General features: G+C 38.4%; 2 protein-coding genes across 2 annotated transcripts in view; both read left to right on the plus strand.

Moving 5' to 3' along the window:
• Positions 1-6,462, plus strand: part of ercc8 (excision repair cross-complementation group 8) — a 20,398-nt gene extending 13,936 nt beyond the window's left edge. Inside the window, exons 12-13 of the mRNA XM_047382429.1 lie at positions 1,527-1,622; positions 6,044-6,462. Of these exons, the coding sequence (XP_047238385.1) occupies positions 1,527-1,622; positions 6,044-6,109 (162 nt within the window). The 3' untranslated portion in view covers positions 6,110-6,462. The remainder of the gene's footprint in view (positions 1-1,526; positions 1,623-6,043) is intronic.
• A 2,185-nt stretch (positions 6,463-8,647) lies between these two features.
• On the plus strand, positions 8,648-13,115 carry elovl7a (ELOVL fatty acid elongase 7a). Its single transcript, XM_047382430.1, has 8 exons — positions 8,648-8,788; positions 10,184-10,273; positions 10,381-10,571; positions 10,949-11,029; positions 11,116-11,172; positions 11,254-11,359; positions 11,464-11,600; positions 11,698-13,115. The coding sequence occupies exons 2-8, from the start codon at positions 10,210-10,212 to the stop codon at positions 11,944-11,946; spliced, it is 885 nt and encodes a 294-aa protein (XP_047238386.1). The 5' UTR covers positions 8,648-8,788; positions 10,184-10,209; the 3' UTR covers positions 11,947-13,115.
• Positions 13,116-13,479: the final 364 nt, after the last annotated feature.

Here is a 13,479-nt window from a genome sequence, read left to right on the forward strand (position 1 = left end):
TTCCAAGTGTTATGAACTTTAATTTTTCTTGCTAATGTAAAATTTAGCCAGCTCACACCGGACCCAAATGACGTTGCTCAAAATTCTAAAGGTGTTGCAAGCACAGATAGAAAGAGAGAAAAGAAGAACATAGGCATGTCGCAATTGATATGTCATCGCAGGTTTTCCCAAGATTTTCTGATATCGTGCAGCCCTACTTCCTTGAGTCCTTCCTTTTAAACCACCTGACGTGTGCCTGAAACTTTGTATTTTTATCTTTTCCTTAAATCTCTTCCTCTTTGTTTCTTTCCTTCTCTCTCAATTTTCTTCATTATGTATTTCCTTCCTTCCAACCCTCTCCTCTGTGTTTTTCCTTCCATTCTACTTGTTTCCTTCCTGCCCTCTTGCTGTCCTTCCATCTTCCCTTCTTTTCTTCTTTCTGTGCCTCCTTTGTTTTCTGCTTTAGTCTATTTGTGTAATTTCCTTCCTTTTTCCTGGTCTTTCTTCCTCTTTTTATTACATGTCATTACATGTCTTTTTTTCTCCTGTAGTCTTTACGTGTGTCTTTCCTTCTTTCCGTATTTCTCTCCTTCCTTCTGTTATGCTTTTATTCTCTTTTATTTCTTGTGTTGTCCCTCCTTTCTTTCCATCTGTCCTTGTATCCTTCCGGTCCTCCTTGTGTTCCTCCTTTGTCTGTCAGTCTGTGATTTTTTTTCATGCTTCACATTTAAAGACCTATAAACTGTAGAAATATCTCCCATAAATTCTTCGTGAAGTTTTGCATTTTAGAAATGTGAAAAAAATGATCTGGAACTGTTGAATATTTTCTTGAGGAATCATGCTTAATAGATATATATTTTACTGAATAATATGTCTATGACATAACAACTTGGTAAATATTAACAGTTTTCTGCTGACATTTGAGCACATTAGGTGTCATCAAAGTATTGTTTCGGAAATGTAAGATTAATCATGCAGCCTAGTTACCCAACCATGTCACATTTAAAAACAAACAGAAATATATTAGTAATAAATGATTGAAACAGCTCTTGTTCTAAGCTGCGACTTAAAATTTTGATCCCCAATCTTCTGCTTCAAGCCAAGAACTGAATATTTAAATAATAAAGTGAAAATTATAGTTATCCCCCTTCACTTTTCTGTTTTTTGTTTTATTTTTTGCTTGTTACTGACAGACTTATAAGCTGACTTTAAGGAGGGGCGCAGTGTGTTGGCCTACCCATACCATCGTTATTAGGTAGTTTGTGCATCCGGTGACACACACACATTTTTTTTTTTACACGCGACAAACAGTAAGAATGTAGTTTGGCGGCTTTTCACCTCACAGTTCTAGTAAGGTACATCTAAACTTCTTCAATGTACTTTTTTTTGCTTCTTGTTCAATTACATTGAACACAATCAGTCCCAAAGCTCTCACAAGTCCCAACACACACTTTAAAGTGGAGGCCGTTTGGAAGCAAATGTTTGTTTTTACTTATTGGCGATTTTCTTTTTATGTGACACTTAGAGATGATGTTGTTTGTGTGCAGGAGCTGTACAGTGGAGGTAAAGACGGTAACCTCCTGGCGTGGGTTCCTGTCGTCCGTACCGCAGATGTGGAAGAAGTGTCAAATGGTGAAAATAAGGTACTGGCTGTAAAAACAAAAAAAAAAGAAAAATACATGAGAATATCACAAGAGAAAAGAATTTGGGAAATCAACGAAACTCCTAGATAGAGCTGTTTTAATGACTTCATTAGTTTTCAATATTGACAACAACTGAACACAATGGAAAATCTCCACCCTTTTAAAGGATAGGCTGCAGGTCTGCTTTCAAAGCTCAGATGAGAAAACTCAAACAGGTTTTTCCTTCTTTTAAATCCTCTTGCTCCATCATATTTGCCTTTAAACAGGTCTTTCCAAATCAGCGTCTAAATGTTTGTGATAAAAAACGAAACCTTAAAAATGTCATATTTATTTATTAATTACACAAAATGTCTGATTTCATGGATAAAAAAGAACAAAACCTACCAGTAAACTGACCAGAGAAAGCCCATCAGCTTATCTTAACATGTGTAACTTACCTGGCTTGAAGTCATACGATTTTTGTATCCCAAAAGAAAATCCAACTGGGAGAATATCAACAGCAGCAACATGGTGATGTATTCTGCATTTATTTGCCATTCATTCAGTGCCTAAATGCCAACTGTATTTGAACACTGAACATCACCAATATACTGTAGAGTCCTGCCTTTGCAATCATGGTCCGCCCATTTAAACCAGTATTTCATTCAGAAAATTGGTCAAGTTATTCTGGAGCCGATAAGAATCTCAGCCCATTTGAATTTGATCAGTTAAATCTGCACACATCCTAATTTAGCTTTATTTAATTTCTAATTTGATATTAAAAAGCTTTCAATTTTATTTATTATTTCCATTAAAAATGTCGAGGAATCCTTTCACGATTGCTGTAGGGAGTGGTAGTGATTGCAGGGAGCAAAGTCTTGTGTGACGTTTTGAAATGTACTGAAGAACACGGTGACACTCCTTTACCTTAGTTGTTATAAATCACAAATAAACCTTTGTTAGAATCAGAATCAGAATCAGAAAAGCTTCATTGCCAAGTACGTTTTTGGACATACAAGGAATTTGTTTTGGCGTAGTCAGTGCAATACAGTACAAATTAAACAGTATAAACATATCTACAATATAATATAAATATATGTGCACAGTTTAAGTTACAGCTATATTTTAGGCAACAAGCACATTTCAGCAACAAGACTCTTCAAGTTGCTTTACGTGATGAAAAGAAAGGAAAAGAAAACATAAAAAAGTACATTAGAGTGGCATAATAAAGGAAAGTAAAGAAAAGTTTAACTACATGCTCAAATTAATGATGTTTTAGTTCATAGTTTAAACAGTCAAATATGGAGAGCCGATTCATTCAAAATTAAATAAATAAATACTGCTATTGATAAATTATTAATAAATATTCCATGAATTAAATGAATATCCCCAAGAACAAAATAATTATGTTAAAGGAAGTTTTCATCTTATTTTATTTAATTCATTTCAAGATTTATTTAATTTACTTATTTATATATTTATTTCATAATGCTGTTTTATTTTGTGACACTTTTATTGTGTAAAGCTACTTTAGGCATTTCAGTGATTTTTACTTTTTAACCTTGTTTTTCATTTTAAGCTCTTTTTATTTCATGTTCTTATATCCAAATGAGGGGGCGGAGTTTTATCTGTGGAGCGGCGCTGGGACCGCAGGGCGGAGCTCAATTTGTGGCTGAGGCCGATGCCGCTGCCTGCCAGAAGACAGCATGCCGGAGGGATCCAGGGGATTCTGCGAGGATGCCAGAAAGTGCCAGAACGGCCGTAAAAGCCTGCCACGGCGGTTGCCGCTGTTTTTGTGGAAGCTGTTTGTGCAATAAATCTTCGTCATCCTTTCAGCACGTCATACACACACAACGTGCTATTTATTTCCCATCTCAAGTAAATACAGCCACCTTATGTTATGGGTCTAACGCTGTTTATTAAATAAAAACCAATAAAGACATCATCATTTAAAAGTAACAGGCTATAACAATAATGACATCCCGTTTGCAGATAATCAGCGTCGGCTTCCACAAAAACAGCGGCATCCGCCGTGGCAGGCTTTTAGGGCCGGTCTGGCACCAGAGGAGCCAGGCTCTCTCCTGCATGCTGTCTTCTGCCGGCCACATCCATGAATTGAGCTCGGCCCTGCTGTCCTAGCGCCGCCCCACAGATAAAACTCCGCCCCCTCAGTTGAATATGACAACCCTTGGGCCATTTATCCTTGTAATGAATGTCTATGAGCATTCTTATCCTATTCTAACAAAAGGGAGACATTAGAACTTATGTTTTATATTACTATGGTATAAATGGGAAAAACAACTATGAGTAATATTAATAAAGGTTATACCTTTATTTAAAAGAACCTTGATTTAAAAGAACTTAGGCTATTAGCATTTTTGCAGTTTCTGGAAGTTTGTTCCAGATTAGTGGAGCATAAAATCTGAATTGCTTCTCCATGTTTGGTTCTGATTCTGGGGATGCAAAGTAGACATGAACCAGAAGACTTGAGTGGTCTGGAAGGCTGATACAGCAACAACAAATCTTTCTTTATTTTGGTGCTAAGCCATTCAGTGACTTATAAACTAACAGAAGTCTACTCTTTGAGATACAGAGAACCAGTGTAAGGACTTTAGAACTGGAGTGATGTTTTAGTGAGGAGGCGGGCTGCAGCATTCTGGATCAGCTGCAGCTGTTTGATTGACTTTTTAGGCAGACCTGTGAAGCCATTGTTGCAGTAATCAATTCAACTTAAGATAAACACATGGATGTGTTTGTCAAGATCCTGCTGGGACATTAGTTATTTATTTCTGGAAATGTTCTTCAGGGGATGGAAGGCCGACTTAGTGATTGTCTTTATGTGCCTCTGGAGGTTCAGGTCCATCACTGAGTCCATCACTACACCTAGTTTCTAGCTGTAGAAACCGAAGCTGTGTGCTGACTCTTGATCACTCTTCTTTTGGTCCAAAAATAATTACTTCAGTTTTGTTTTTAACTGAAGAAATTGATGACACACCCACACATTGATGTTCTTTGCATCTAGCCAACACTTGAATACGTTTATAGTCACCTGGTGACATTGTTATGTAGAGCTCTGTGTCATTTGGGTAGTTATGTTAGCTTATCTTGTTGTTTGTTAAGATCTGAACTAGGGGGAGCATATAGATATTGAATAGGAGCGGTCCCAGGATGGTAGATGCTGGTTTAATGCCTGGGTCTGGACAATGGTAGAGGTTATGTGGAGAAAGTGTGGGATTTGGGTGTGGTGTAAGTTCGGTTCCAATCTCAATCTCTGCGATGGGTGGAGAGAGTGGAGAGGCTGATGGGGTTCGGGGCGTAAGGAGGTTTGGGGTCCTTTGTTGGGGCTCAGGAGGTGTCCACTTGTTGTCCTGTTGGAGTCTAGGAAGATTCAACTTGCTGTAGTGATGCAGAAGTCTCTTTCTGGGACATTTGTCCTTCATGGTTCATCCTTATCTCAGCAGGCAGCAGTTGTCCTTCAGAATGTGTTCCTTCTTGTTGTCTCCTGTCCGAGGCTGCTGGTATGATTCACAGTATAAAAAATGTTGGAAGTACTCTAGATTTATTAAGACCAAATCCATCTGCCTTTAAAAGATTGCTGTGTTCCCAGAAATTGTTGAGGTTTAATGCTCATCTGTGATCAACAATATTTTCTCTGAGATAGTAGACACCATGTTACTGACAAATCTACGTACTTTGGTGCTTTTTGTGCTACACAAGCCTTTAATTTGATTCCCGGTTTAGGGTTTGTGGTCTGGTGGCTGGCTCTTTCTGCCGTCTACCTAGATCTGAAGGTAGGAATTTATCCTTTGGCTTTGCACCGAGAGAGTTTCAGGGAGGACTGTTGGTCAGTTTACTCTCATTTACTGTATCCTGTCTGAATATTCTGTTTTTTGGTGGTGCTAGTTAGCTGTCTGTCAGTAGTATCACACTTTTGATTCATCGGTGGAGTCGTTTCATTTCCATACCCAGTATTTACCCCCACCTTCACTTAGAGCTGATGAATTTTCTTTTCCCTTCACTGTTGTTTTCTGGAGAACCTTGTCGTAGTCACCCGTGGAAAAGGGAGGCATATTGTGCTGATTAGCTTGTGTTGCCATTTAAAGTGCAACTGCTCCTAATGTCTTGTTCTTCTCTTTTAAAAGCAATTAAAATAAAACTAAAAAACCCTCAGAAAAATCCTTGAATGTCACTGACATTCAAAGTAATTTAGTCCAATTTTTCTGTAATTTTGGTTGAGAGATAAGAAGTTAAGAGCAGATGAATGCAAGGAAACAGAGCAAGTGGAGAAAACTTCCGAGCAAGCAGAGAGGCTGAAGCATTTTATTTTGCACAATAAGTGCTTCCAATTTGTGCACGAATGTCTTGTTTTTCTGAAGTATTCATTCGGAGAAATGGGTCTTCTTTACATGTAAGGCTGATGTGGATATTTTAATTCCTCGCAGGGTGCTGCTAGCCTTTCTGCTGTGAACCCTGCCTTTCAAGACAACTGGAGCAGTGATGAAGATTAATACAGAGGATCCAAATGTCTGCCCAGACCAAGCATGCCAAATAAACTTATATCTTTTATACTAAATTAAAGCTGACTAGTGTAAGGAATTGTCTTTGTTTTTTGTTTTTGTTTATGTAAACTGCTGCAATCAGATTTTCAGCAGCAGAGATTATGGCCTTGAAATGTAAATATTTGTTTTTATAGAAATATATTGATGTTATTTTATAAACATTTGATAATAAATTGAACATTTTCTGTTGGTGTACTATTTTAAATGGCTCCATAGGGAACCTTTGTAAGTAGAGTTAATTTTATGTTTTCATATTTCAACCTTCGTCTATATCAATAAATGTCTTAATTAATGTGTTTTCATTTCTGTGTTTCATCTGCTTGTGTTTTGTAAACCAGTGGTGCCTTGTAAAATATTATTGAACTTTTTCTCATTTTATCATGCAACAGCCACCAACTTCGATGTATTTTATTAGGATTTAATGTAATACACTGACACAAAGCAGGACTTAACTGAAGTGGAAGGAAAAGGATACATGGATGTTTAAAGTTTTACAAATACAATTCTCATACATGCGGTGTGCATTTGAGTCAGTACTATGTAGAGCCATTTTTCCTGCAGTCAGTTTCAGGTATTTTGGCTTTTGCCCTTACCATTTTTACACGTCTACAGACTTTATTTGTCTATTCTTCAAAATCACCCAAGCGCAGTCAGATTAGATGCTTAGTATCTTGTTAAATTTTCAAGTCTTGCCACATATTCTTAGTTGGATTTAGGTCTGGACTTTGACTGGGCCATTCCAAAAGGAACATAATTTGATCTAAACTATTTCCTTGTAGCCCTGACTATGTTTACCATCGTGCTGCAAAGTGAAACTCCACCTGCGCTTCAACAGTTGGCTCCATCCATGTTCCCATCACCCCAAAGCAGCTTCCATGTCTTTGCTGATAAAAGTATCCTGACAGCCTGATGCTGCCACTACCATGTTTCACAATGGTGTGTTCAGGGTGATGTGCAGTGTTAGGAATTCCACACAATTAATTAATTTGACTATCAATGGACCGGCGCACCTTTTTTGACATGTTTGCGGTATGTCCTACATGGCTTGTGACAATCTGCAAACAGGCCTTCTCATAGCTTTCTTCCAACAATGAGTTTGCTCTTGCCACTTTTCAATAAAGACCAGATTTGTAGATTGCACTTGTGACAGCTGTCCTGTTGACAGAAATTTCCACATGAGTTTTAGATCCTTGGATCACTTTCAAAGCTACCATGTGCCACTTTCTGATTACTGCTCTGCCTGTCAGTTAAGACGTGAGGCCATATCTTGGTAGACTGGCATGTGTGCCTTACTGTGTGAGATGTGTAGTTTTTGGGATTTTGATTTACTATCTCTGTTTTACTTTCTCCATATCTGTGTTCCTGACCTTTCTGCTGTGTTCCTTGGTTTTCACTCATGTTCTCGAACAAACATCCTGTGCCTTTAAGAGACAGCTCTAATTGTACTTTTGTAGGGAATTAGTTACACTTGATCTTATTATGTTGTGTCAGAGTAAAAGTTGGGTGAGTACAAATACATGGCACAATGTATGTGCCATTTTAACAAAAATAAATGTTGAAAACCTTCCACTTCACAATTATAAACTACTTTGTGTTGGTCTATCACATAAAGGTATATGACAAAATGTATATTGGACAAGCTAAATGCACCTTTATTGTTATTTTATTTAAAGTGAAATAAATGTATACATGTATTTCCAAATTGGACAGATTGTTGTAATTTTCAGTGTAATATTTTGTTTTGCGGGGTGACCTATCGCAAGTGATTGGGTGAAAGGCATGAGGTACTACCTGGCCAGGTCACCGGTCCATACATAGAAAGAAAAAGAAAACGTGCATGCACACAGTCAGACTTAAAGGCAATTTAGTGGACTTTAGAGTGACTTCTTTGTAGATAGATTTTGCTTTTAAAAGGCTTGCCTGCAAAGTTTTCATGGACTAAAAGCACAGATTCTCCTATTGTGATTTTAGGGAAAATTAACATCTGTTTATAAGGTTCCTTTGTCAACCCCTGCTGAAACAAGGAGCAATGAAGGGCACTGAAACCTCTTTCTTGGACCACATGCCCTCCCAGTATTAAGTCAAGTCATATTTATTTATAAAGCCCATTTCATATGACAATCATAGACTCAATGGGCCACGATACAGTATAAACATCAGAAGCAAAATAGCTGAGCGTAAGATCTTTCTCTGATCAGATAAAATGATTTTGAAAAGTGATTAAAAGAGCGTATCTTTAGTCTTATCTTGCTGTGACGTGAGGAAGGCAATGGAAAATACCAGCATTAAGCCCTCCCTCTCTTTGCTTTTTGTCGTTTTTTTCTGAAGCTGGAATTTCATGACATGTATTGTTCTTTCACTAAATCGTACATAGTTCTCGATGAGACATCACTTAAGAATGATGTACTTTATTTTAACCCTGTTTGACCACAAATTGGCCAATCAGCTACATAAGGGGCGTCCCTATGCAGACAGCCCCGCCCCTTGCCGTTGGATCAAAAGGACCGAGCAGAGAGCGGCGCCGCACAGAGTGACGCAGAGGGGGAGCACACCTGCTGAGAGGCAACAGGTGGAAGGATAACCACGACGGTGGGGTTCAACCTTGTATCAGCTGTAACGACGTTAAAGGTGTGTGCGTCCTTTTATTTTTTTCAAGTTTTGACAGAAGGAAGTTTGCGTTTGAAGTAATCGTTAAAGTGAGACAGCCTCTGAGAAACACCGTTCTGCTGTTTAATGGATGTGAACCGCTGCTCGGTCCGGTAATTGCTATTGAGGAGTGCCGTGAACAACGTATTTTTATTTATCTTCTATCTTTTATAAAGAACTCTCAAGCTGTGACATTTCAGTTGTCATGGAAACCGTTTAAAGGGGCAACATGCCTTTTTTTTTTTTTTTTTTTTGGTCTGTGAACTTTGTACATGTTTTAATTGGGAGCAGGAGCCTTTTACATCATCAGTCATAGAATAAAGGATTGGGGAAAAAATCGTGGCATGTCACGGCTTGCCACTCGGCTTGCCACCCTTCTTGCCACTCGGCTTGCCATTGGGTTCGTTAGGGATGAGACTCAGACAGGAACTGTTTCATTGCAATCAAGGTGGACACACCTTGAGAAACCTGTCCAGAAGGTGTTGCATGGGGTGTTTCTTTTTCAGTGATTGACGGTTGCTCTAACCGCACACACACATTTAATCAGGCCAAGGTAAATAAAATGTAATGCATTTTCTGTTGACCTCTTGCAGTTTCCACAGAGAAGTTCCCTGCTGGTGCAATTTCTATAATTTATTACTGGCATGATGTATAAACCTGTCAGGCTAGTCAAAGTATAACTTTTTACCTCACCGACCTTGCTTTTAATACCTTGCTGCACTTATGCAAGCCATTTCACTTGTTTTTTTTTTTTGTTTTTTTTTGCTGTGTGCCTGTCAAAACTGATGACTGCATATTCTTTTATGTTTGTGTATAAATGACAATTATACCACACACACACACACACACACACACACGACATACAGGTTGCTGTCTTTAATGTATTGCCCCAGGCTGCTTTGCTCTAAGAACTCGTGTTCGTTAATGATGTCAAGATTTTAGATGATGGTATGTGATCCACATGGCTTTAAAACGAAGTAGTACGTTATTTTATTCTTAACATATTGTTTGGTTGTATTTTCCATTCTTTAAGTATGACTAATAAGGCAGTAACCATGATTCAGGTCTTACCAGATGCCTCAACTACTTCCTGAAGTGACTTACCTTTTCCTTTTTTTTTTTTTTTTTTTTTTTGTGAATGAAACAAGTTGGCCTTTTTCAGTGACTGTGTCTGACTTCTTAAAAACTACTTCCCTGTTCAGTATAGGGTTAGATGTTCTTGCACATTCTAATGCTGTGAAATGTAAAAGATTTCTTCATAGGTGGAGGGGGGGTGTCGGGGGGTGTCACTGACTCATTCTGTATCCTTTCTCCAAATGTCAGTGAACTTGTGGAAAGTAAACTGACATGGGAACCTTTTGCATTTTCTTCCCCTAGGTGAACTACTGGGATCTTGCCTGAAAATGGAGCTTTCTAATATTAAGACCTCCGTTGCAGTCATTTATGATGGGTTCTTCCAAAATGCAGGTGAGTCTTGCTCACAAACTGGCACTTCCTGTCCTGTTTCAGCATAAACAAATTCTCAGTGTGCCCATTTTTATGTAAACCTTTCTAATCTCTCAAACGTGTTGCAGATTCGCGGACAGAAAACTGGCTGCTCATGTCGTCTCCTCTCACCCAAACAATCATCATCCTAGCTTACATCTACTTCGTCACGTCGCTGGGGCCTCGGTTGATGGAGAACCGGAAAGCCTTCGACCTGAAGGGAGTTCTTATTGTCTACAACTTCGCTGTGGTGGCTCTCTCGGTCTACATGTGCTATGAGGTGTGTTGAGGCTTTTGTTTCTCTTCACATGGTGTGACGCTAACTTGGAACTGTGACTAAAATTGCTAATGGGTCTTGGAATGTCCTATCAGCATAGTACTGGTCTGAAAGATGAGTGAACACCAGTATTTCCTCATCTCTGGCGTAAGACTCATTTTTAGGAAGTCAGTTTTGGCTGTCATTGTGATAAGGTGGTGTTTCATTTTGTTTTCTGTTTTATTGTAAATGCTGTTCCATAATTTTTCAATACTTTGATACTTTTTTTTTTTTAATGCTAAAGGGTTTTTTATAAAATTGTGTTGAATAATGCTTAAACTAATACCAAACACAAGTTGTAAATATTTTTCGGCTCATGACTTGCTGTTTGCTCCTTTCAGTTTGTGATGTCAGGATGGGGAACCGGGTATTCATTTCACTGCGACCTTGTCGACTACTCGGACAAACCACAGGCTATGAGGGTAAGGTCACTTTTTTAGACTAACTGCTTTTAACACTTTGTTTCTAAACTGGAATAAGTGCTTAAAATTGAAATTTTGTCCTCTAGATGGCAGCGACGTGCTGGCTTTTCTACTTCTCAAAGTTTATCGAGATGCTCGACACGGTAAATGAGACAACCTTTCATTTCCTAGCAATATTGATGTCCTTTCCTTTTGCAATTGTTAAAATAAACTGTGCTCTTCAGATCTTCTTTGTGCTGAGGAAGAAGAACAGCCAGGTGACGTTTCTTCATGTCTACCATCACTCCATTATGCCCTTCACCTGGTGGTTTGGGGTTCGTTTTTCTCCAGGTAAAGTTTTATTGTCCTAAGATGTCAAAGCAAGAGTATTTGTCATCTTACCTGAATTCTTTTGTGATATTGTGATACTAATCCAGATGCACTCCTTGTTTTAGGTGGAATGGGAACTTTTCACGCCCTTCTTAACTGTGTCGTCCATGTTATCATGTATACCTACTACGGGCTGACTGCCATGGGCCCCAACTACCAGAAGTACCTGTGGTGGAAAAAGTACCTCACTACCATTCAGCTGGTGTGTTTTTACGCTGTCCAACACTTGTTTAAAGATTTCTTTTAGTTCTTTTAACCAATCTGTTTATATCAACCTTTTTTTCTTTGCTTTTCCTCAGATCCAGTTTGTCATGGTTACCACCCACATCTCCCAGTATTTCTTCATCAAGGACTGCCCATACCAGTTCCCCATCTTTATCTACATCATCGGCCTGTACGGCCTGATTTTCCTGTTCCTTTTCCTCAACTTCTGGTACCACGCTTACACCAAGGGGAAGAGGCTGCCTAAGGTGCTGCAGGCTCAGACATGGGCGCACCACACTAATGGAGTCATGAACGGAAATGTAGACCATGACAAATATCAGTGACGCATGTTTCTGGTGGTTTCAGGGGTTGACTTCATTCGAACAAGCGACCCACTGTGGTGCTGTGAGATTCAACCCAAACAGTTTTTTTGGACTATTTATTTTGCCTGCGTTTCTGTTTTTTGCTGTTAAAGACAATCTTTAAATTGTTGCCAGAGGTTACCTTTATCTAGATTACTGAAAGGCTAAAAGCTTTTATTTGGCTTCTGTTTATACTGAATGTGACGTTTTGCTACAGAGACTTTAAATAATTGTCCCCCTTTCTCTTTTTTTTTTGTTTTGTTTTTTTTTTGCTGTTGTTGCAAGTCTCAAACATGCACAACAGGCCATAGAGCCGCAGAAGGTCAGGCTGAAGGACTCCTGGCTGTACAGTTCAGTTGGAGTTTAAAACTTCATTCCTAAATACATTTTTTTTGTCTGTTCCTTTTCAAATTTCCATTAACGTTTTTTAAAGTTGCGCACAGAGATGTTGGTTGTTTAGTTCACTTGATCTGACAATGTCAGTATCCTACACTGATTACTTTTGAAAATGCACGTATGGTCACTTCTCTACAGCAGCTGCCGATGGTGCAGACATGCAGTGAAAAGCCCAGTCTGATCACAGGGGCATCGGTTTTCATTACTGTCTCAGTTCTAATATGAAGCAATGTTGCAAATCCCCAGTGTAAACCCGATGGACTGCTGTGGTTCTTGTAGGATCCAGAATAGACCTTAAAACTGCAGCTGAAGTCTTTACCGAAGCATATTGCACAATAACACATTTGCACAAGTGTAGATTTTTAGGCATCTCTGTTTAAAAGGAGGAACGATTGTGCTTTGCTACTTTTGAGCAGTGTGCTAATGAGGTTTTCAGATATCTGGAGTTTACGCCTTTGGCTATGTTAGTTTTATATCTGATCTTAAAATTTTGAACCTGAATGTTACTCTGTGGTCCTGTGGTGACTGAGGACTCGGAATTGAGCTTTGTGTGGAAGAAGTTCCACCTTTTAATGAAGCACAAACCCATCCCAAAAGGTTTACAGATAAGCGAATGGTTTTTTTTTGTTTTTTTTTTTGTCCTTTTTGCAGCTTGTCAGACCTGTTTGTACCTTTTGAACAATACTGTAAAGAAACTTGTTTATATTGTATTTTATATGTATTTATATAAAATAAACGATGATTGTACCTTGAAACTGTCTTTGCGTTCATATATTCTGTTGCATAAAGTGCCTTGCAAAAGTGTTCTCACCCTTTAAACTTGAATTTTATTTAATTTGTGGCCACAAACTTGCATTTCAGTTTTCTAGAGCTCTCTCAAACTGGTGTATAACAAAGAAGCATAACAGCCCTGATGAATTTATTTATTTATTTATTTTTTGTTTGTTTTAAATCTATCAGAAACATGACTTCTCTTTTCCAGTGAGCCTTAATTGCATGGGAGGAATAACTCGAATAGATTTTCAAAATAAGAATATTAATACTTTACAATCTATTAGATGACTGTTTTTGTTTTTTTGTGTGGAACCAATTATTAATCCCTCAAATGGCCTCTTGTTC

The sequence above is a fragment of the Girardinichthys multiradiatus genome, chromosome 12, assembly GCF_021462225.1.
Source record: "Girardinichthys multiradiatus isolate DD_20200921_A chromosome 12, DD_fGirMul_XY1, whole genome shotgun sequence".
Taxonomy (NCBI): Eukaryota; Metazoa; Chordata; class Actinopteri; order Cyprinodontiformes; family Goodeidae; genus Girardinichthys; species Girardinichthys multiradiatus.

Excerpts from the sequence above, each read along its gene's own strand:
- elovl7a (XM_047382430.1), top strand. The coding sequence starts at position 10,210 with ATGGAGCTTTCTAATATTAAGACCTCCGTTGCAGTCATTTATGATGGG. Across the intron at positions 10,274-10,380 it reads TGGGTTCTTCCAAAATGCAG|ATTCGCGGACAGAAAACTGG; the intron begins GTGAGTCTTGCT and ends AACGTGTTGCAG. Across the intron at positions 10,572-10,948 it reads CGGTCTACATGTGCTATGAG|TTTGTGATGTCAGGATGGGG; the intron begins GTGTGTTGAGGC and ends TGCTCCTTTCAG.